This window comes from Vulpes lagopus, chromosome 6 (assembly GCF_018345385.1).
Source record: "Vulpes lagopus strain Blue_001 chromosome 6, ASM1834538v1, whole genome shotgun sequence".
Taxonomy (NCBI): Eukaryota; Metazoa; Chordata; class Mammalia; order Carnivora; family Canidae; genus Vulpes; species Vulpes lagopus.
In genome coordinates this window covers 121509259-121533980 of record NC_054829.1, presented here as the reverse complement: position 1 = coordinate 121533980, position 24722 = coordinate 121509259, and the positions used below count along the sequence as shown (strand labels likewise).

General features: G+C 34.5%; 1 protein-coding gene across 10 annotated transcripts in view; it reads right to left on the bottom strand.

The window, feature by feature from the left end:
- The window catches only part of LARP1B (La ribonucleoprotein 1B), a 128053-nt gene that overhangs the window by 79462 nt on the left and 23869 nt on the right, over nt 1–24722 (bottom strand). For 9 of the 10 annotated variants that reach the window (XR_005988564.1, XR_005988565.1, XM_041760063.1 and 6 more), the window contains 4 exons: nt 23634–23778; nt 16481–16655; nt 11438–11610; nt 3080–3445 (listed from right to left, as the gene is read on the bottom strand). Coding sequence is in view for 8 of the 10 variants with exons in the window: in XM_041760063.1 (XP_041615997.1) it covers nt 3080–3445; nt 11438–11610; nt 16481–16655; nt 23634–23778 (859 nt within the window). In the remaining 2 variants the exon portion in view is untranslated. Of the gene's footprint in view, nt 1–3079; nt 3446–11437; nt 11611–14912; nt 15906–16480; nt 16656–23633; nt 23779–24722 lie in introns of those variants that run through there. The other variant, XM_041760071.1, reaches the window with a different exon arrangement.

Here is a 24722-nt window from a genome sequence, read left to right as displayed (position 1 = left end):
AGAAGCAGGCTCCCCACAGGGAGCCTGATGCAGGACCCAATGCTGGGATCTCGCCCTGAGCCAAAGGCAGACACTCAACTGCTGAGCCACCCAGGAGTCCCTCTAGTCCATTTTCTATCACAATAACCAGAGTTATCTTTTAAATAAAAATTAGGTGGCTCAGTCAGTTAAGCATCTAATTCTTGGTTTCAGTTCAGGTCATGATCTCAGGGTCGTGACCCCACGTCGGGCTCCACACTAAGCACAAAGTCTACTGGAGATTCTCTCTCCTCCTCTCTGCTCCTCCCCCTGCTTGCTCTAAAATAAAATCGTTTAAAAAATAAAAAGAAAAATTAGACTATGTCCTATTGCCTCTGTAATACTCTCCAAGGTACTTTATTTGAACTTTAGATAAATTCCAAACTATTTAACATGGCCCACAAAACCATATATGATCAGACTTCTGTCTATATACTGCCATAACTGTCCTCTTCTATAATACTATAAACAAATGGACTTGTTTTCAGTTTTTCACATATACCAAATTATTTCCTCCCTCAGATCCTTGCCACTTGCCATTTCCTTTTCCTACAACATGGTTTACCTGGTCTTTGCAGGGTTTAATCTTATGCATACTTCAGATTTCACTGTAACTATGACTTTCTCAGAAGTATTCATTCCCTGACAATCCAACCCAGTAGCATCTTGTTCTTTTAGCATGTTTATCATAGGGGTGCCTGGGTGGCTCAGTTGGTTAAGTGTCTATCTTCAGCTCAGGTCATGACCCCAGGGTCCTGGGATGAAGCCCCATGTTAAGCTGCCTGCTTGTGGACAGCCTGCTTCTCCCTCTCCTCCCTGCTCCCATTCTCTCTCACTCTCTCTCAAATAAATAAATAAAAAATTTTTAAATTCTTTAAAAAATATTTTTGATAGTTTATGATTATTTATTGTGGGTTTATTTCAATGTCTGTCCTCCCAATGATTTGTGAAAACCAGGCATGTAGAGACTCTATTGTTATCTTCCCATTCCATACATAGCACCTAGCACAATGTCTGGCCCACAGCAGGAGTTTAACAAGTATATATTATATCATTGTCTTCTTTCCCTTTAAGCAGACCCACAGGAAAAGTACAACTGTAATCAGAAATTACATGTTGAACAAAATTAGAAACAAGGGGAATAAGTCAGGTGATAAGAATGTACATACAGGCTAAAATATAATATACAGGGATCCCTGGGTGGCTCAGCGGTTTGGCGCCTGCCTTTGGCCCAGGGCGTGATCCTGGAGTCCCGGGATCGAGTCCCACATCAGGTTCCCGGCGTGGAGCCTGCTTCTCCCTCTGCCTGTGTCTCTGACTCTCTCTGTGTGTCTCTCATGAATAAATAAATATTTTTAAAAATAAAAAATAAATAAAATACAATATGCTTATGAAAGAGCCATAATGCTTACAGACATATAGCCAAGATTTCTTTCCCCTAATATTTCATTGATAAGTTGGTAGATGCTGGTTTTTAATTAACTCAATATATGGCTTTTCATTATTGTTGTCTACACTTTAGTGTAAGCAAATAAATAATCACCTACAAATGTTTCTCAAGATGGCCTGAAAGTTATTAGGAACTCAAAGAATTTCCCCACAGAAGCAATATTATCAACGGTGGTTAGATTTTCTTTGGTTAGTTCATAATGTTTAATCCATAATCCATTTATCCATTTAACAAATATGAACTGAGCACTACTGTGCCAGGAACTGTTGTAGCACTAGAGATAGAATAGTGTACAAAATAAGACAAAAATTCCCATCTTAATAGATCTTATATCCATGTGATCAAAACAGAAAAGTGCAATATACAGAAAGGTAGACAGTGAAGAACAAAGCAGGGTAGAGAGAGAGGGAATGGAGAGAGTGTAACTTTAACCTATTATTTATTTCTAGCTCTTTCTGTTCCAAAAGGATTTAAGTTAGAGATTACTTAGAGAACCTAAATGTCACAAATAAAATAACAATGCTTAGACAAGGAAAGACTTTAAACCAAGAAACTATAAAGACACACTTCCTTTTCATAGCAGCAGACAGAGAGAACTCTTCAGGCTCCTAAGTCACAGAAAAGTTACAATAATCTGAGGCATCATCTCCAAAAAAGCAATGGCTAGAGAAGGGAAGCAGATGAATGCACTGATAGAAGTTCCAGAAAGAAGAAGAAATGAAGAGCCAAGAAGGAAAGCACACTTCTTGTTAAGGATATGAACCTCCATGGACTGCCACTTTCTTCTATTCAACCACTAGTTGACAGTGATTTCTTCCTACAAACTGTAACTATTTCTGACCAAGATCTCTCTTTTATTTGGCATAGTATAGTTACACAACTTACCCATTATTCTATCCCCCAAACAAATATTTAACTTTTTTAATGTCAGAAAAGGAACCCTTTAATTCCTATCTTTATCATTAAAATTCCTATGAAAGGAATGCAGAGTGTCAGTAGACTAGTCTGGTTCTTATATATTTTACCTTAATAAAATATCAGAATGTGGGGTGAAATTCAAGAAGATAAAAAATTGGAACAAGGTTTCAAAGAGCACCCCTAATACAACAAGGGTGCTTGTACAAGCAGAGACAATCAGCTACTTTAATCTGCTATACTTTGTCCACAACCAGTTCCACTACCATTAAACAGCACCATAGACTAAGGAGAGAATGATGAAAGGGAGCAACAAAAGTAAACCTTCTCTAAAGCCCTGCTCATTTAGCTGGGGTGATAATAGGCCAAGGTAAGAAATGAGCATATAAACTAAGCTTGTCCATAACTTCAGATTTTTTCCTTCTTATATGAAAGAGCCTCCTTATTGTTTTTCACTTGAAAAAAGGGTATCAGTCAGTGAGTGCTAATTTTTTTGAAATTAAAGTACTCATTTCACTGTCATTTTAATAAAATTATTTCTCAGGTTATGACTATCAGATATATTCTGGGAATTTTTCAACATTTTATTTATTCATATTCAAAATATAATAAAAGCTTCAAATTCAGGAAAATGCAGGGAACCAACATATATTTTAAAAACTGGTATCAGCAGAAATGTTAGCCACAAAAAATTACCTTTATGGCTGTGTGTTTGTTTTCATCTTCTCCCATCCATAGATCCTGCTCATAGTAATATAAGCCATCATTAATGACTTTAGCAAGTTCAGATGTAATTTTTGCCCGAGACATGTGGTTGCCTGTTCGATCTCCTCCAGGATGTTTTCTCATGTAAGGTGGTGTCTGAGTGACAATTAAAATCTTGTTTAAATCCTGGTCATCAATTTCATAATCTGAATCATTATCAGACCAATCCGTAAATGTGTTTTTTCGTCCTTCTATTTGTTCTATCTCTTCATCAAATAAAAAATCAAGCTCTTCTTGCTCTTGCTCATCTGAAGGATACAGCTGATTTGATGCCTCTTCAGGTAGAGATGATGATTCCTGATGGAAGAAAATGGCATTTTACTTATAAACAAACATTTCTGTCACTTTAAAAATAAACATCACATAATAATGTTACAAATTAGTATTATAAAGCCTGTAAGCCCAGCGACTAGTTAGCAGGCGAATTATGAAAGAAAATCAAGACAGTATTGTTCTGACCCAATAAATGCAAAGAATTTGCTAAACACTTAAGTTTAGCTAAACAAAAAAAAACAAAATTGAGAAAAGGAGGATTAAAGAAAGACTCCTTTAAAATTAGAATGGTGGGATGCCGAGGTGGCTCAGCAGTTAGGCATCTGGTTTTGGCTCAGGGCTTGATCCCGCGGTCCTGGGATCGAGTCCCACATTGGGCTCCTTGCATGGAAGCTGCTTCTCCCTCTGCCTCTGTCTCTGCCTGCCTCTCTCTAGGTCTCTCATGAATGAATGAATAAATAAATAAAATCTTTAAAAAATAAAAATAAAATTAGAATGGTGCCTAAGTCCATCCATTTTAGCAGACCAACTCATCTTACAGATGATGGGGAAAAAAGGCTTAAAGATATGAAATTAATTTGTCCACAATTTCTGAATTAGTCAGGATTAGAACAATCAAGGTTTTCTGACTTCCAAATTCAATAATCTTCCCAGTCTGAATCCTCGCAATTATATTAATGCCATTAGCTAGGAAACCTAGCTCTGCCCAATCTTCACCCTCACTTACTGTGGCCTGGTTTTCCTATTAAATTTACCCTAACATGCACTAAACTGTTGAACTTGACCCTTCCTGAAAAGATTAAAATTGCTTCCTATTAGATGACATAACAAGTCCAAAACATTAGATTCTAGATCTTCTAAAATCCAACCTAGTCTAGATTTACAAAATTCTTAACACAAAAAAGACTTCTCAATGTCATTTTACAAGGCCATTCTTTGATCAGTCCTTATCCTTCAGCAAATGCCAACTCTCTTCTGCCTAGAATAAAACAATCCCTCTCTCTCAGAATTTCTATTAATGCAGCATATAGTCATTCAGCCAATAATTATCTGGGTCCTCACTGTGAGCCAAGTACTGTTCAAAGAAAGGATATACAATAATAACTAGTAACTGCCCGGACAGAACTAATACTCTAGTAACTGGAAGACAGTCCATGATGCTTTTACTTAAAAAAAAAAAAAAAGTTTTAACACATTATGAATATATTTAAAAACAAAAACTATATACCTTTGTATTCACATTTGCAAGGACATGAAAAAAGTCTGAGAATAAACACTGAACTGTTAATAGTGGTAAACCTTGGACAGACTCTCTTTTTACTTTATATTAGTTATATTTAAATTTGTTTCAAACAAAAATTTTTTTCATTCATGAGGAAGAGACAAGAGATTTGAGGTTGAAGAGGACTTAACTGAGCATACTTGTAGTAATGATTCACAGTAAAGAAAAGAATAAATTCATATCAATATAAAAACAAGTATTATACTATCAGAAAAATCAGAAATTGTTCTGACTTACTGGAAGGTAGAAAGCCAATGGGATTGGACTGATAATGAATAAGGCTAAAGGAAACAGCAACTTTGAATCCATATAAAGACAGACACTTTTTCCACTGAAGTCCTAGAAAGTTCTGAGATGGTAAGCAAAATGAGCAGGAACAGACTATGTGACAGCCATCAAAATGGATATTTGAGAAACCAACTATAGAATACAGCTAGAACAGTCCATCCAACACCCTTATCTGAGAATATGAAGTTATAAAATCTGCTCCGGACTTAAAGTCCAAGAATTGCTTTCTAAACAAAGATTTGCTAAGAGTGTTCATGGAAAGAAGCTGAAAAAATCCCAGTATTATTCTAAACTTCTAGAACAGGGTTATGGGGAAAATGAGAAGATAATTTTACCAATGAATATAGTACACTAAGGAATTCCATCTCCCAGAGAAAAGTACTGATTTTATCAATTCTGGAGACCCAGAACTAGCATTCTCTGCCAAGGTCTAGAAGTCTAACAGGACTTTTACTCTTAACCAAAAGTGTGCACAATCACACCTCACATTCAGGAGAAAAGCTGTCTAGATGAGCAGATCTTCAAGGCCACAAAAGAAATCCATACCAATTTATCAGTAACTAATATGAACCATCAACTAAAGATCACCACATATTAAGAAATAATCATAACCCTAAAAGAGGACTCAAAAAAGGTGGAAATATCATAATACAGAATCTTTTTTAAGTCTCCAACTCCAGAAAAACAGTAGCCAGATGATAAATCAAACATCAGATAAAAAATACCAAAACTTGGAAAAAAAAAAAAAGAAACATAAGTTTTCCCCAAATAAAGGACATGAATATTCAACACAGTAAATAAAAACAAACCAACTCGAGTATATCATCTGAAATTTTAAGAGTGGGGATGAAGAAATAATCTTAAAACCTCAACAACAACAACAACAAAAACAAACAAACAAACAAACAAACAAAACCTCAACAACAATAAAATCACCTGATACAAAAAAATCTAAAGGGACGAAATTTCACAAGAAAAAACTGACCAAGGAAACAGTGGAAAAGCTTTTAAATTTCTAAAACTATCTCTGAACAGCTATACCCGCTCTAGAATGTATATTTTTAAATGATCATTGTTTTTACTAAGTATGTTAGCAATGTTGTCATTAAGTAACCTACCTTAGCAGGTATCACTGAAATATCTAGGCCCCCAGAACCTATAGTCAAGTCAGCTTTCCTCCAAGCCAGATCTTTACTCTGTAATAGCAGAATACATTTCAGATCTTACTAATGGCACCAACAATCTTTGGCCATAAAACTGAAGGTCCTAGATTTTATATGATTCTCTTTCCACTATTAAAACCAGAATCAAAAAAAAAAAAAAAAAACACCCAGATGCCGGGCAGCCCAGGTGGCTCAGCGGTTTGGCCCTGCCTTTGGCTCAGGGTGTGATCCTGGAGACCTGGGATCAAGTCCCACATCGGGCTCCCTGCATGGAGCCTGCTTCTCCCTTTGTCTGTGTCTCTGCCTTTATCTCTCATGAATAAACAAACAGAATATAAATAAGTAAGTAAATAAATACATATATACATACATACATACCAGATGTCATTAGCAATTTTCTGGCCCTATATATCGGAATCCAATATCTACCCTTCCAAAAACTCTTTTTTTCTAATTGAGTCAAAGATGCTATTAATTTTAACAGGAATCATTATTTTGTTTTTAAAAATCAGAACAATTGGGATCCCTGGGTGGCGCAGCGGTTTGGCGCCTGCCTTTGGCCCGGGGCGCGATCCTGGAGACCCGGGATCGAATCCCACGTCGGGCTCCCGGTGCATGGAGCCTGCTTCGCCCTCTGCCTATGTCTCTGCTTCTCTCTCTCTCACTGTGTGCCTATCATAAATAAATAAAATTTAAAAAAAAAATTAAAAAAAAAATCAGAACAATTTTGCTTTATTAATTAGCACACTCCCTGAATTTAAGCCCCTTTAGAAAAAGAAATCAGTTTTGGAGAATTTTAAGTTGCTTGGCACCTAACTAGTCTTTGTATTAATTTCTGGTACTTCGTAACTTTCCTTTGCCAGCTCCTGTAAGAGAAAATATTTCTTTTTTTTTTTATTTGAGAATAGTTGATACACAACGCTGCATTAGTTTCAGGTGTACAACATATCAATTCAACTAAGCTTTATGTTATGCTGTGCTCACAAGTGTAGCAACCATCTGTCACCATAAAATGCTCTTACAATATCATTGGCTACATTCTCTATGTTGTATCTTTTATTAATATGATTTATTCATTCCATAACTGGAAGCCTTTATCTCCCTCTCCCTTCACCCATTTTGTCTATATCCCCCTCATCCTCTGCCCTTCTGGGAAACATCAGTTTGTTCTCTGTATTTACAGGTCTGAGTCTGCTTTTTTTTTTTTTCACTTTTTATTTTGTTTTTTAGATTCCACCTGAGTGAAATCCAATAGTATTTGCCTTTTTCAGTTTGACTTATTTCACTTAGCATAATATCCCCAGATCCAAATGTCACAAATGACACGATCTCCATCCTGTTTTATGGCTAGTATTCCATTATATATGTATACACTATCTTCCCTATCTATATTCATCTATCAATGGACACTTAGGTTGCTTCCATATCTTGCCTATTGTAAATAATACTGCAATAAACATTAGCATGTCTTTTTGAATTAATACTTTCATTTTCTTTTGGTAAATACTCAATGGTGGAATACCTGATCATATGGTAATTTTGATTTTTTAAACTTTTTAAGGAAACTCCATACTATCTTCTGTGGCTGTATCAATTTATTCCCCTACCAACAGTATATAAAGTAGGAACCATTATTTTAAAAGAAATATTGAAATGTGGAGTTTTTCTAATGTGAAGGAAAAAACATAGATCTTGGAATAAATACAATACTATACAATCTTTGTCAATGATCCAGGACACTATCCTTTTGTTTTGTTTTTGTCAGGACATGGTCCTTATCCTCCCTAGCTATACAGCGATGTTATTTGCCATGATAAATATAGAAATTAAGTTCTTTAGAAAATATCGTTTTGAGAAAGCTGCTTTAGGTTTTTAAAAACTTATTTTTTATAATAAATTTATTTTTTATTGGTGTTCAATTTGCCAACATACAGAATAACACCCAGTGCTCATGCCGTCAAGTGCCCACTTCAGTGCCCGCCACCCAGGCACCCCCACCTCCCCTCCTCCCCTTCCAACACCCCTAGTTCGTTTCCCAGAATTAGGAGTCTTCATGTTCTGTCTCCCTTTCTGATATTTCCCACTTATTTTTTCTCTTTTCCCCTTTATTCCCTTTCACTATTTTTTATATTCTCCAAATGAATGAGACCATACAATGTTTGTCTTTCTCCGATTGACTTATTTACTCAGCATAATACCTCCAGTTCCATCCACGTCGAAGCAAATGGTGGGTACTTGTCGTTTCTAATGGCTGAGTAATATTCCATTGTATACATAACCACATCTTCTTTATCCATTCATCTTTCGATGGACACCGAGGCTCCTTCCACAGTTTGGCTATTGTGGACATTGCTCCTATAAACATCGGGGTGCAGGTGTCCAGGCGTTTCATTGCATCTGTATCTTTGGGGTAAATCCCCGGCAGTGCAATTGCTGGGTCGTAGGGCAGGTCTATTTTTAGCTCTTTGAGGAACCTCCACACAGTTTTCCAGAGTGGCTGCACCAGTTCACATTCCCACCAACAGTGCAGTAGGGTTCCCTTTTCTCCGCATCCTCTCCAACATTTGTGGTTTCCTGCCTTGTTAATTTTCCCCATTCTCACTGGTGTGAGGTGGTATCTCATCGTGGTTTGGATTTGTATTTCCCTGATGGCAAGTGACGCAGAGCGTTTTCTCATGTGCGTGTTGGCCATGTCCATGTCTTCCTCTGTGAGATTTCTCTTCATGTCTTTTGCCCATTTCATGATTGGATTGTTTCTTTGCTGTTGAGTTTAATAAGTTCTTTATAGATCTTGGATTGTTTCTTTGGTGATGAGTTTAATAAGTTCTTTATAGATCTTGGAAACTAGCCCTTTATCCGATACGTCATTTGCAAATATCTTCTCCCATTCTGTAGGTTGTCTTTTAGTTTCGTTAATTGTATCCTTTGCTGTGCAAAAGCTTCTTATCTTGATGAAGTCCCAATAGTACATTCTTGCTTTTGTTTCATTTGCCTTCGTGGATGGATCTTGCAAGAAGTTACTGTGGCCAAGTTCAAAAAGGGTGTTGCCTGTGTTCTCCTCTCGGATTTTGATGGAATCTTGTCTCACATTTAGATCTTTCATCCATTTTGATTTTATCTTTGTGTATGGTGAAAGAGAGTGGTCTAGTTTCATTCTTCTGCATGTGGATGTCCAATTTTCCCAGCACCATTTATTGAAGAGACTGTCTTTCTTTCAATGGATAGTCTTTCCTCCTTTGTCGAATATTAGTTGACCATAAAGTTCAGGGTCCACTTCTGGATTCTCTATTCTATTCCATTGACCTATGTGTCTGTTTCTGTGCCAGTACCACACTGTCTTGATGACCACAGCTTTGTAGTACAACCTGAAATCTGGCATTGTGATGCCCCCAGCTATGGTTTTCTTTTTTAAAATTCCCCTGGCTATTCGGGGTCTTTTCTGATTCCACACAAATCTTAAAATAATTTGTTCTAACTCTCTGAAGAAAGTCCATGGTATTTTGATAGGGATTGCATTAAACGTGTAAATTGCCCTGGGTAACATTGACATTTTCACAATATTAATTCTGCCAATCCATGAGCGTGGAATATTTTTCCATCTTTTTGTGTCTTCCTCAATTTCTTTCAGCAGTGTTCTATAGTTTTTAGGGTATAGATCCTTAAAAAGACTTATTTATTTTTATTTTTAAATTTTTTTGAGAGAGAAAGCATAAGTAGGGGGAGGAATGGGGAGGGAGCATGAGGGAAGTGAAGATACTCTCAAGCAGACTCTGTGCTGAGTCCCACATGGGGCTGGATCTGGCCACCCTGAGATCATGACTTAAGCCAAAACCAAGAGTTGGACATTTACCCATTGAACCACCCAGATGTCCCCTCCTAAAGGGGGTAAAAATAATAAGAACCACCTCTTTTAACATTTAAATACACCATGCTTAGCCACCATTGCTAATTAAAATTTGATTTTAGGGTTTTGATTAGGGTCTTCCAACCTCAGCATTCCTGACCTGTTAGGCATGATAATTCTTTGTTTTGGGGAAAGGGGAGTGCACTGTAGGATGTTTAGCAGGATCTTTGGCCTCCACTCACAAAATGCAATAGCACTCCCCCAGTTTTAACAACCAAAAATGTTTCCAGACATTGCCAAATACCCCAATGAAGCAACATTCCATCACTCCATTCCTCCAGTAGAGAATCACTCTTAAATCCCTTCATGCTTCCCTTCTTCATGCTGTGATGGTAAGGATAAAGAGCCTTATTTATAATACTCTTCAATCTGATAGTCTTCTTTATCCTTCCCAATTCCAGGTCCTATTATTTTCAGTGACCTTACCTTCTCCTTACAGAGCTTACTTTCAATATTTGAATCATTGGAGTACCACTCTTTCTGCATTTATTTGTGGTAAACTTTTTACTTTGAGCTAATAGTACATTCATATACAGTTGCAACAAACAGAAAACTCACAATTTTTTTTACCCTGTTTCTCTCAATAGTAACATCTTAAAGTATATAGCACAATATTACAAACAACATATACACTGAAATGTGAAATAACCCATTAATCTTACTGAAATCTCCCATTATTTGTACTTATTTTATTTATGGTTTAGATCAGAGCAATTTTTAGCACATTTGAAATTTTGTGTATCCAAACGTGAGTCAAAAATACAGCAGTTCTGCCATCAAGAATCTCTCCTGTGGTTTCATAACATCTCACTCCCTCATGCACTCTTAAGAAATCAATTTTTTCCTTTCTCAGCATACACAAAAATCACCAAAACAAATATATACCTGATTTGTACCCTTTATAAATAATAAGGTCACAAATAATAACAAACTGGTAATACAAATTCACAATTTATAAATATTGTCAGCTTTAAAAAATTTGAATTTAGTCACAAGTAAAAAGACCATGTCAAAATATTCTTAAATCATTTTTTTTAAGATTTTATTTATTCATGAGAGACATGGAGAGAGGCAGAGACACAGGCAGAGGGAGAAGCAGGCTCCATGCAAGGAGCCCGATGTGGGACTCAAACCCAGGAATCCGGGATCACTCCCTGAACCAAAGGCAGTCGCCCAACCACTGAGCCACTCAGGCATCCCAAGATAAATTTTTTAACTTATTTTCAACTACTGAGTAAACTGTTTTTACTTATGGCCAATGGATCCAATTTTTACAATTTTTTAAACTTTTCTAAATTTTATATATTTACTTGACAAACAAAATACACTGGCCTTACTACAGGAATGTACTACACTTCACTTGGTTTATAACAATTTACCTTCAATTTCACTGGAGATGGACGATGTCTCTTTTTTACTTCTATCCAAGGTTCTGAGTCCAAGTCAGGCAAACTAGTAGACAAGCCTCTAGACATTGCTTGAAGATTACTTGTTTCAGTATTTTTCTTTGAGTTCAGCAGACTTCCAATTCTTGGAGAATTTGGGGCAGATTCTAAAATTTTAAGTTAGTACTTAGTTAAAACAATGGTTTTCTTATTGACAAAATACTTCATTTTCTTTACTTGGGCTTGATTTTTTTTTTTCAACAAAAACATGATCAATCAAATCTCAATTACAATTTTTCCAAAGACTTTCAAACCTGAAAAGATGTAATGTAAGATGTATCTGAGGGAAGCCAATGAATAATAGATAAAAGAAATGTCACCAACTCTTACACAGATCACATTCATTTAAACTTCTTAAGCATATCAATTGAGTCACTAACTGTGATAATACATCTAATTTAGGAGTTAATTCCCTGTGAAATCTTAAAATCTATCAATTATAATGAAATTACGGAATCTCAAACACTATTAAGCCATAGAGTAAATGCATATTTTTATTCAAGGCAGTTATCAGTCCTTTACTGTTCTGTTATAATCTATAGTAAGGCAGTCATTATTCATACTTTTCCTATTTCCTTTGCTTAAAGAGTTTTACCTAAATGCAGTGTACCCACTTAGCTCATATTGGATACTATAAAGAACAGAATGTCACATTATTAAAATGCACTGTCCTGGGCACCTGGGTGTCTCAGTCATTTAAGGGTCTGTCTCCCTTCAGCTCAGGTCAGGAATTCCACATCAGGCTCCCTGCCCAGTGGGGAGTCTGCTTCTCCCTCTACCCCTCCCCCCATGCTCCTTCTGTCTCTCTCAAAAAATAAAAACCTTTAATAAAACAATTTACATTGCCCTGGCCATAAAATTTAAAACATTTTTTTAAAACTCTGATGGAATTAAAAATGCTTTTCTCCACACTATATAATCAAAATAAATGCATGCTCTATAAATAAAATCCTAATCACTTAAAAAAAAATTTTTAAGTCAAAAGAATACTTATTTTAAGTTATAATGCAATATGTACTTCCTTTGGACAAAATGTTTTAAGTACAAATTAATACTCTAAAATTCTAAACATCAATTTAATTTAGTCCCGAAAGTCAGTTACTTGAAAATATTGCAAAGGTTGAATATTACATATAGAAAGCTGATATAAATCAACAGAAACAATTATTTTATTTACTAAATGAAAATGGAAAGGCACATTCCAGGAGTTTGGGTTTGAGAAGAATATTCCAAGATTTTACTCTCATCTACTACATGCTAGAATCAAATAAGTTATTATCCTCTCCATGAACACAGTTAGATCCAGGATTCAAATATCAAATGACTATTTTAAGAATACATTGCTTCGTAACAGAAAAGACTCTAAAACTGCATTGTCCAGTATGTAGCCACTGGTCATATGGAGTTAATGAGCACTTGAAACAGGAGTAGTCCTAAAATGTGCTAGTAAGTATAAGTAAGGTACATATCAGATTTCAAAAAAATCTAAAAATATAAAATGGATCTTTTTTTATATTAATGTTAATTAATATAAAATTTTTATATTAATGTTACAATATTTGGGTATATTAAAATATTTTAAGTATCATTAAAATTAGTTTCATTTGTTTTATGACTTTTCAGGCTTTAAAATTATTAGGGTTACATGTGCAGCAAACATTGTATTTTTATTGGACATTGCAGCTTACAACTTTCTTAGTTAACAGTACATATATTATCAATTGATCCACAGAGGTAGTACCAGTGAAATGCTAGACTTGGGCTGCAAGTATTAATATTAAAGTTATAGGAATGGGAAAACATTAAATAGCAGAAAACCCTATTTCTAATCCTATAAATCACCTACGCTCATGCAGTGAAAATAGACTAAGAACCACCACCCTAGCAAGTGCGAGAATTAACTAAATTACTACGCATAGTTCACATATAAGTTATAAGAACACCACCTGGCACATGGAAGGGAAAATCAGTTAACTACTATTTTTAACACAGAAATATAATCTTTAAATGCCTACTTAAGTTTATTATATAATCATCTCTAAATACTCTCTAAGCTTGAAAGTTTCTACCATGAACTCAACAATTTTACTATATCCACAACATGTGCTTATAAATTAAATGACATCAAAATACCAAGGAATTTGGGTAAGACAATAAAATTTAGAATAGTCTGAGTTTTTAAAGGGAAATATTCACCTTGTAATTACTTATAATTACCACATTATTTTTCTTTTACAATGAAAAGACTTCAAACATTATGTGTACAAAATTTAAAGGTAATGGTAAAGCCCTAATCTTCCAAGAACAAATGAATATTACTTGGATGACTTGACATTAAACTTACAGATAAAAATTTAGATGCATACTTTGACACTTAAAGGTTCTAATTTGTGAAAACATAGAAAAAAGTTTATCTTTGCTGTTTTCATTAATTGAAAATTGTCAACATCACTCTCCAGAGGTAAATCACCATATATATTCCATGATTATCTATCTAATTTGACTTCTTTATCCACTGTGAAACCAGGTAATTATATAGATTGCTTTAAAAGGATTAAATACTTTATGTGTGGCACATTCAGGAATACTTCTGTAACTTTTCAAAGGAAATTCCACAGCTTATTCAAAAATCATTAAGGATCCTTCTACACATTTTTCAAAGAACCAAAAACAATACCAAAAACCCCAAAATGGTCAGGTACCTCTCTCAATTTTGATGAATGAAATCCTTTTACTTAAAGAGTTGATACTATAATACTATATCCACAGAACTGTAAAACCTAAATTTTAAAATTAACATCTTACCATTCCCATAATCAACATTTTCTGGTGCATTGAGGTCCTCTGTTCAGTGCAAAGGTGAACTCATGTTACACAATTCAACCTCCATAGAGGGAAAAATAGACATTTTAATTTCTTTGATGAAAAAAAACAAAAATGTTTAAATATCTAACCACATAAATCCCTCATAAAATATACATCAATGGTTATGTTTTTGAAATTTAAAGTCTTCTCATCAGAGAGAGAGGATATAGATAAAATTTCTTTACCTAAAGGTACAGATAAACACCATCTACTTTTCCTATTCCTACATCCATTTCAAATTTTTGGTGACATAATTCTCTCTAATGAATTTAGGACCTAAGGCTTTCTCATCAGAGGATAACTATTAAAGGCAGAAATTCATGGAAAAGGCTGAATTTACGTATTTATTCCTATGGCGTAATGTGAATCTGTGTAATTCTACGAACATTCTTTCAATATACCTTCATTATCCATCTAATTACAGATCTATAATCTAAAGAACCTAAGAACTTTGACATTTAAATATACAGTGATTTGTTTTGATAATATGTATGAGATGTAAATGAGTATATTTAAAAAACACAAAATGTACAAGACATTGTGATTTTATTCTTGCAAATTTTATTAATAATGCATAAATGGTTAAATGAACAGGCATCACCAAGTTAACTGACCTACCTTAGCTAACCTGTGAAAAAAGTATTTTCTATTTTTATCTAACCCACCTAATGCCTGTTCATAAGCAGGTTAAAAATGTCATCTTGGACCCCAAATTTACACAAATAAATTAATCTAACTCATACAATCAGACATTAAGTCTTTAAGAAAACCTAAAAAATATCACTTTTCTTCAACTTTTAAAACATCTGCCCAAGTTGCTTGCTAAGGTTAGAGGCACAGAGGGCTGCAATCAAAGGAACACTAAATAAAAATATCTGTCAGACTGTCCATCGGTACTTTATTGATGGCAGGTCTCACGTCACGTACTGGTGTATAAAAAATATATTTTGAGGAGTTTAGAAAAAAAAAATAGTCTTGTTTATTTCTCAAATTTCTTATCCTTCAATGTCCACATTAACACATCGTATAGTCCATGTGAAGTAAGATGACAACATGGGAGCTGTACACTGTACACTACACAGAAGAGCAAATCAAATAGCAAAGGACCTAACAATCTGGGAAATGCCACTCGTGCCTCTCTAGGTTTGCTTTATTGATTGGGACACAGGTACACAAGTCTGGAAGGATAAGACAGTATCTTGCAATATTCCCAGAATGATAATTAACTTTCCCACCGTAAATAAAAGTAGCACATGCAGCTCAGGCTAATTACACACAAATGGGTGGCTCCTATAAAAACCACTGCAGTCCTCTGGTCTCTCTCCTCATCATCACAAAGGCGTTTATCTCCAGTGTAGTGGTGGCCCAACCTCCTCCACAAGGAGTCGGGAGTAGACATTCTTGCACAGCAGTAAGTCTGGTCGCTTTCATTTCTGCAGCACGATTTGTTCCAATGTTTATAATATTTCAGTGAGTCACCTATTCCTCTGCATATTCGATCAAATGACATCCAAGCATCAGTAGATCATCACCCTGACTGAAAAAAGTTTAAGCACACACATTTTTTTCCCAAGAGGGAATGTCTTAAAAATGATCCAGGAAAATAATTCTTAATATTAAAGCAGTTTTTGGAAATTCTAATCACCATCAATCCTTTAACCTATAATAACTTCATAACAGAACCCCAATGCTGCTTTTGAATATAGGTCATCCCATCTTTACAAGATTGAAGCACACTAGTAACAAAATTAAAGTCAGCCCCACTCTTGAGTCTTAAGACTTTTAAACTACTTTAGACTACACCAATCTTACAAGAGGAAACCGACACAACATATCTATAATCATCTAGTAAAATTAAGATCGGTATAAATTCCACACATGACAAAGTACACAATTTAAGAATAAGGCAGAGCTTTACCCATAATTCTTAAATCCCTTCATAACTTATGGCTCTGAGGGGTGGGGGCAAAATGAATAGAATTTAGAGCATCAAAAGCCATTTAGTTATCTTTTAATTTTTCTATAGAATCTAAATAAACTTTTTTAAAGGATAGGCAAATTGGACAAAATAGCCCACCATTACACTGCTTGCTCTAGAAGAAAAGCTGTTACCTGTATGTGAACAAAAGGCTTGGCCTGGTACAAACTCTGGGCAATCAATCAGTTGAGAGAAGTCTGTTTGTGGCACGCTACGTGGAGGAGGGCCTGGAATTGGCCACTTTTCTGGTTCTATCTTTTTTCTCATTTTCTCATCCACAATTTCCACTTCTGTGCTATCTTTCAGTGCCTATAAATAGATATTTTGATCTATTAAAGAACTATCATTCAAAAAACTGTAATTGTACATACTATACTTCTAATAACCTAAACAAATTTTAATTTGACATTAGCAGAAATTATCACAGTAAATGTTTCAAAAATATCAATGAATTAATTACTTAGAACAAATCTTTAAAGCATTTGCCCCTGTGATAGGTAACAGATATCCTCACATAACATGCAACAGATAACTTGGTTTTCACAACAGAATAGGATTATTACATCAACTAGAAGCAAACTACTTTTACTATAATTTACTTCCAGTTTTATTCTCTCATATTTCCTTTTATCTTACCTTAATACCACCAAATAAAATTAACTCTATTTTAATAATTATCACCATTACTTAAAAGACAAGAAATACACATACACACACATTCCTGACAATACCCTATAATGTACACAGAGAGGAAACTGAGGCTCAAATAGATAAAGGACCTTGATAAAAATCACAGACTGCATATGAGGCAATACTAGGACTCATATAATATACTGATCACCACTAAAACTCTTAGCCACTGGCTTTAGTGCTTTGCAAAATAAATATGCTATAATTTAATGATAAAATAAAACTAGAAAAAAAAACCCTCAAAATAAGATTTATTGATCTGAATTCTACCTGAAATTCAAGGGTACTCACCTTTTAAAAATTAAATCAGGAAAAATATAAATATAAAAACTGAACATATATGTTATTTTATAAAAGTTAAAACTCACCATATTTTAGTGGAAGAACATATTATATGCATTACTTTTTACATGTGTATGCCCCCCTTAGTATTAGCATAGTACTCAGTTTGCAAGTTATATTTTCTGTAACTGGACAGTACTTTAAAATTATTAAAATCTATTTTTTCTTTTATTTTTAAGATTTTATTTGTTCATGAGACACACAGAGAGAGGCAGAGACATAGTCAGAGGGAGAAACAGGCTCCACGCAGGAAGCCTGATGTGGGACTCCATCCCGGGACTCCAGGATCACGCCCTGAGCCAAAGGCAGACACTTAACCACAAAACCACCCAGGCATCCCTAAAAATTATTTTAAAACAAATTTGGGGGATCCCTGGGTGGCGCAGCGGTTTGGCGCCTGCCTTTGGCCCAGGGCGCGATCCTGGAGACCCGGGATCGAATCCCACATCAGGCTCCCGGTGCATGGAGCCTGCTTCTCCCTCTGCCTGTGTCTCTGCCTCTCTCTCTCTCTCTGTGACTATCATAAATAAATGAAAAATTTAAAAAAAAATTTATAAAACAAATTTGGATGGGAATCAGGATACTCTGAAAAAAATAGTCTGAAATACGGAATAAAGGAATTAAGGAAGAAACCTATGATAAGGGGTTTGAATTGGTGATAGCTATAATTTTTTCTAATATATATTTTCCTGGTTTTATCTACTGAACATTCTAGAAACAATGACACCCTAGTAGCAAACCCTGGTATACCCAGGATCCAGATCCTCACCACAACATGGATGAATTTCAAAAACTACCAATGAAAAAGTCAGGAGACAGAAGAATCCCAGTAACTCAAATGCGTACAAATAAAACAGATAAAATTAATCTACGCTAATATAATCAGAAAAGTGGTTTGGGATGGAGCAGAGGGTTGCGGGAGGAGCAGGACCAACTGACTAGGAAGGGCCATTAAGGAAGTTCTTAGAGTAATGGGCTAGATCTTTCTGAGGGCAGGCTTCTACAATTTCGAAATTCAATGAACACCTAAGACTCCTGCATTTTACATGCACCTGAATTTAAAAAAAAATCTTTGAAACTTTCCTATTGTTTCCAATTTTTCAGAACAGTGTTTGGAAAAAGAATGCCAATATGTTGATAGAATATGGAGCAAGTGAAACATTCAATGGTGGTACTTTTAACTGGTTCAGTAATTTGGAAAAAATGTTTAGCAGTTATCTACAAAACCTGAGTGTATGTATGTATCCTATTACCCATCATTTCAAAGGAAAATAAGTGCATGTGACCATCAAAAAATATGTACAATAATGTTCACAACAGTACTAGAGATTCAAACTGGAAAGAATCCATGTATCTAAAAATAGCACCATGGAGAAGTATATTGTTTTATATTCATATAATGAAGTACTGTCCCAACATGGATAGTGAACAACTGTTACACACCAAAAACATGGATAAACCTCATGGAAGTGATAAGGACAAGTCAGATATAGAAGAGTACACGTACTGATTAGATGAAATTGAAAAACAAATGAGAGCTCTGAGGAGCAATTACCCTTGAGGAGAACAGTGGTACAGGCTAGGAGAGGGCAAAATGGAACTTTCTGGGACACTGTAAATGTTCTCTATCTTAATCTAGGAGGCAATTACACAACTATATACACTGAAAAAAGTCATCTGTGATCCTATAATTTCTAATATACAGTGTACAAATCATGTCTCAATGTAAAAAAAATTGAGTGGGGGAAAAAAACCAAAGTTGTTTACATACGACTACTGAATAATCTAATATATGCAAATTTTTTTTTTTTTTTAGAAAAAGGGCATAATAAGATATGTAGTATAACATGTACTAATCTCAGGAGAAATAACACATAAAAAAGAAGTAACACCGATTATTACCAAGAAAAGCTTAACTAGTTCACTGTTTGGGAAAGATGAGAAGGAAATTTGTCACTACATACCCTCTGAATTTTAAATCACAGGAAATTTATTCCCTATTGAAAATGTTCAGGAAGAAAATAAAGAGAACAGAACTTAATGTTGTGATTTGGACCTTCAAAACATCACACAAAAATTATATTTTATACAAAATTAAGAAAAAGATCTAGACAAAACAAGAGTTTTATTTAAACCAAACCATGATTATGTTGAACTCCTAAACAATGAGTTATAGTATTCAATTACTATCTCTGGGGGAGCCTGGGTAGCTCAGTGGTTGAGTGTCTCCCTTCAGCTCAGGGCTGGGATCGAGTCCCACATCGGTCTCCTCACAAGGAGTCTGCTTCTCCATTTACTTATGTTTCTTCCTCTCGGTCTCATGAATAAATAAATAAAATCTTAAAAAAAAAAATTCTGGATACCTGAAGGCTTTTCTAATTATTAATTTAGGTCCTTTTCTTAGTGGTATTTATTACTATGAACAACCACCAATGTTAGAATATAAAGATAATGCATTCCTAGTTCCTGTCCTATGCCTCATACTAAAAGAAAAGATTTCCAAGTGCAAAGACTTAGAGATAAGACAGAGGCACACAGATTGAGGAACCATAGTCAGTCAATTTGGAAAACAGTTTCAGATGAGAATAGTATTAATAGCTTAAGAGCCTTATAAATATTATATTAATTACTTCTCTTAAGCCCTTATACTCTATTTTAAGTATTATTTGCCCTATTTTAACAATGAGAAAACAAGCATGAAAAAGTAACTTAGTTATACAACTGATTAGCTACAGATCAAGGATTAATTGAATATTTTTTTAAAAAAGGAAGTCACGAATAGCTCTCAGCTGTGGAGCAAAAATCAAGAATGCAAAACTGGATCTACCATATGATCCAGCAATTCCACTTCTGTGTATACACCCAAAGAAAATGAAAACAGATTCTGGAGAGATATCTGCATGCCTACGTTTACTGCAACATTATTCACAGTAGCTAAGATGGGGAAACAAACTAAATGCCCAACAACAGATGAAGAGCGGCATGCAGGCATGCATGCAAGCATACACACACACACACACACACACACATACACACATATCAGATATATCCATATATATCTATGTATCAGAATATTATTCAGCCATGAGATAGGAGAACATCTTGCCATTTGCAACATGGATGGACCTTATGGACATTATGCTAAATGTGGTAAGTCAGAGGAAGACAAGTACTATATGATATCACTTATATGTGGAAAAAAGTTAAATGGTGGTTACCAAGAAACAGCCGGTGGGGGGTAAGACTGATGTTTTTTAAAAGGACTAACTTGCGACAAGTAGTGAATAATACAAAGAGATTTCACGCACAGTACAAAAACTACAGACAATACTGTATTATAATTATGTGATAAATATCACTATAATAGCAATCATTTAACGCTACATATATATCAATGTAAAAAACAAAAGCACTTACAGGAAGCTGAAAATGAATGGGAAGAAACAGATTCAGTAAGATTGGATGTGTAGAAAACCTCAACCAAGGCAGATAGGGGTGTGAAATAAAATTGCTTCTTTTGAGGGTTTTTCAAGAAAGAAAAGACTTGAGCATATTAAAATACATATAACAAAAAGCTGATAGAATTGAAAAGAAGATCCATAAAAAGGAGTCAACAATAGAAGGGCATCCTTGAAGACAAACAATAATAACAAATTCTTATTTAGGGCTTACTATGTGTGCCAGATACTATATCATTACACATTTCACCTAGACAGCCCTATGAAGTATGTACTGTTACCATTTCCACTTTACTGAAGTCTCAGGACAATGCACAAAGTCACAAACCTACAAGGATGTGTATGCAGGTTCTCAAGTCCATGCTCTCAATACGCTTATATTGCAAAGCCCAATGAAACCTGAGATTCTTAACAGAAAAATGACAACTTCCCCACTGTAACAAACAGTGGTGCAAAATGAATATTAAGTGAATGTAGACCTATGCTGTTCTAAATCACTGTGCTTGGGACACCTGGGTGGCTCAGTGGTTGTGTGCCAGCCTTCAGCTCAGGTCATGATCCTGGGATCCAGGATCGAGTCCCTCATTGGGCTCCCTGCGAGTAGCCTGCTTCTCCCTCTGCCTGTGTCTCTGCCTCTCTCTCTGTGTCTCTCATGAATAAATAAATGAATCTTTTTAAAAAAATAAATAAAAAAATCACTGTGCTTATGTATTTCTGTATTTCATAGAAACATAGTAATTCTAACCATAATAGTAACACAAAAGTTCTTTTAAATATCTCCTCCCTAATGCTTTAAGTTATAAGGAAACAGATAATCAATAACCTAAAACTTATGCCTCAGGACTTAATGGAAACACCAAAAGACCAAAAAAGCATACAATAATGAAATTACAACAGATTCCTAAAGAAATACAGAGCAGGGGAAATCAGTAATAAATTCACGAAAAATGACAACTGAGGTAGATTTTTGCTATAGGACAGATGACAGAAGTAGTTAATAAACTCATTCTACTATGAATATAACAACATTTTTCTGAAGACTAAGCTTTGCAGGAAAAAACTAAGTTTTCTTCAAATTATAGTATAAAGAAACTTTCAGATGTTTTCTTTAAATAAACAAATGTTATAATGGCAGTACTTGACGTAATTTCTTTCATATGACAAAAACTCAATTACACATTAACAAATAGCAAATCACTAGTTTATATTGTTTTTGAAATCTTGAATCTTCCTGTAGCTAGTTTTTAAATCATGGAGCACATAGGTTTAAAAAAAATTGCTAGAAATCAAAGAAGTCTGTTAAGAAAATAAAAATATGAGTCCAAACCTGGGAAAAAAATATTTGTAAAATACAAAGGACTTGTATCCAGAGGAACTCTTACAATTATAAGAAAACAACCATGCCATTAAAAATAGGCAAAATATGAGGATCTTTTCAACAAAAAAAGGTACACCGATGGTAATTAACACAGAAAAAAAGATGCTCAGCATCATTATTCATAGGGAAATGCAAATTAATACCATAATGAGGGACACCTGGGTGGCTCAGTGATTGGGCCTCTGCCTTCAGCTCAGGGCATGATCCTGGAGAACCCGGATCAAGTTCAACATCGGGCTCCCTGCATGGAGCCTGCTTCTCCCTCTGCCTATGTCTCTGCCTCTCTCTGTGTGTCTCTCATAAATAAATAAATAAAATCTTTAAAAAAAAAAAAAACCACAATGAGAAACTACTACATATCTATTATTCCAAAAAACTGATAATACTAAGTGCTGATAAGGCTATATAACAAATGCAACTCATGCAAAATGGTCAAAACCACTTTGGATATCTTTCTTACAGTTAATATACTTAAAATACATGCCAGCAATCACAATCCTCAATATTTACCCAACAAAAATGGAAACATACACCATACAAAGACCTTTCTGCTTTACTCATAATCTCTAAAAACTGGAAACAATCTAAATGTCTATCAACCAATGAATGGATAAACTGTGGTATATCCATACAGTAGAATACGAATCAACAATAAGAACGAACTACTGATAATGTACATGAATAAATCTCAAAAGCACTATGCTGAGTGAAAGAAATCAGAAATAAAAGTCAACAACTACATATAAACATGTAACTATTTTTTTTTGGAAAAAGCAAAACTAAAGGGACAAAAATCAGATCAATGGCTTCAGGGGTTATGTATGGGAAAAGGGATTGGCTACACAGGGGCACAAGAATGTAGGTCCAGCAAAACTATGGTAAAAGGGCAAATTTGATTAAATGTATACAGGGAACAGAAAACCAAAAATGTTCAAAGCATTTCTACAACAGTGCAGACAAAAAAATTAATAAAAGCATTAGAATACAAGTGGAAAGACTATTTCAAATTAGCCTTTCTACAGCTCAGGAAAAATTCTCAATATTTTAATGAATAGAAATATATGGTATTTTGCAGCAACCCAAGAAGACTAACAGACCTAGAAGATCCAAGTTTGAAGGATCAGGTTAAAAACAGGCGGAGACAGCATTAATGAACACCATGAGGGGTTTTCCAAGGTTAGACATTTTTTTTTAAATGAGGAAAAATTTTATTTTTGCATTTATCATTTATAGTATCCTTAATTCTTGTGTGTACATGCTTTATAAAATGAAAAAAAGCCATGAGATGTAGTCTAAACCTTAGGCAACTACAGATGATTTTTGCATTTTGCCCTTAAGGTTTTTAATATATTTTCAGAGCAGTTTTAGGTTCACCACAAAATTGAATGTAACTGTTTTGTTTTGTAAACAAATAATTACCTCTAAAATGAGATTAAGGTTTGTAGTGAGAGCCTGAACACGGTGGAAACCAGCAATCAGGGAAATAGGCAAGAAACCTTGTTCATCCATCTTTCTCCTAAGAAAGAAGTCCCGCTCTAAATTTTCTATACTGAAGTAATATTCACTGAAAAAAAGAAACATAAACAAAAAGAAATGAACATAAGTTTAATTCATTTATTCAAAAGGATATAAAAATATCTATAGCTTATATATCAATGGCTTTAAAATTATTTTATTAATAACAAAGATTAAATACAACTGAGATATATAGGGTAAATACAAGAAGGAGCAAAACCCTACTGAGTTAATAATTTCTTATCCATGAGTAGCAAGAAATTTAGAATACTGATTCTCTTCCAAAAACCTAACATTAGGTAAAACTGATCTAAGTCGAAGTATAAAGAATTAACCAGCATTTTACTTTAAAATAATTCAGTAACTGATTTTTTTTTAATGAATCAATTAAGTGAAAATTTTCATTAAAAGTTATTTTAACTAGCTTCACTTAAACACTAAATAATGACTAAACACATCAACAGATTACCTTCCAACTTTTTTCCTATCACTATGCAGAACATTAGTTTTGGAAGTATCCTTTGTCAAGTTTATGGACTGGATTACAGTTTCTGTTTTGTTTTTCAAATTGATAGGGTACTGACACTGTTTACTATTTCTGAATCCTAGCAATCAGCACAATGCTGAGTAAAAAGTTAGTGACTATAGAAGCACAGATATACACACAATCAATTATATATTTCTAAGATCTCCCTTTTTCTTTGATGGAGAGAACTATAAAAGACATTAAGAATAAACAGAATATATAGCTGAACAGGAATGTACTATGAGGTACATGGAGGCAAAAATACATAAAAAGCTTAAATACCTTAATCTTCTCTAGGAAAGTACCATGAGAAATGTAAATGAAAAAACTGCATAATCAATAACTACAAGTTCCAAGACACAAAGATAATACATATATATTTAATAATGGCATTTGAGAAACACATTTAAAATTACAGCCTCCATAAAGAATAATAATAGGATTCTAGAGAGACCAAGAGGACAAAT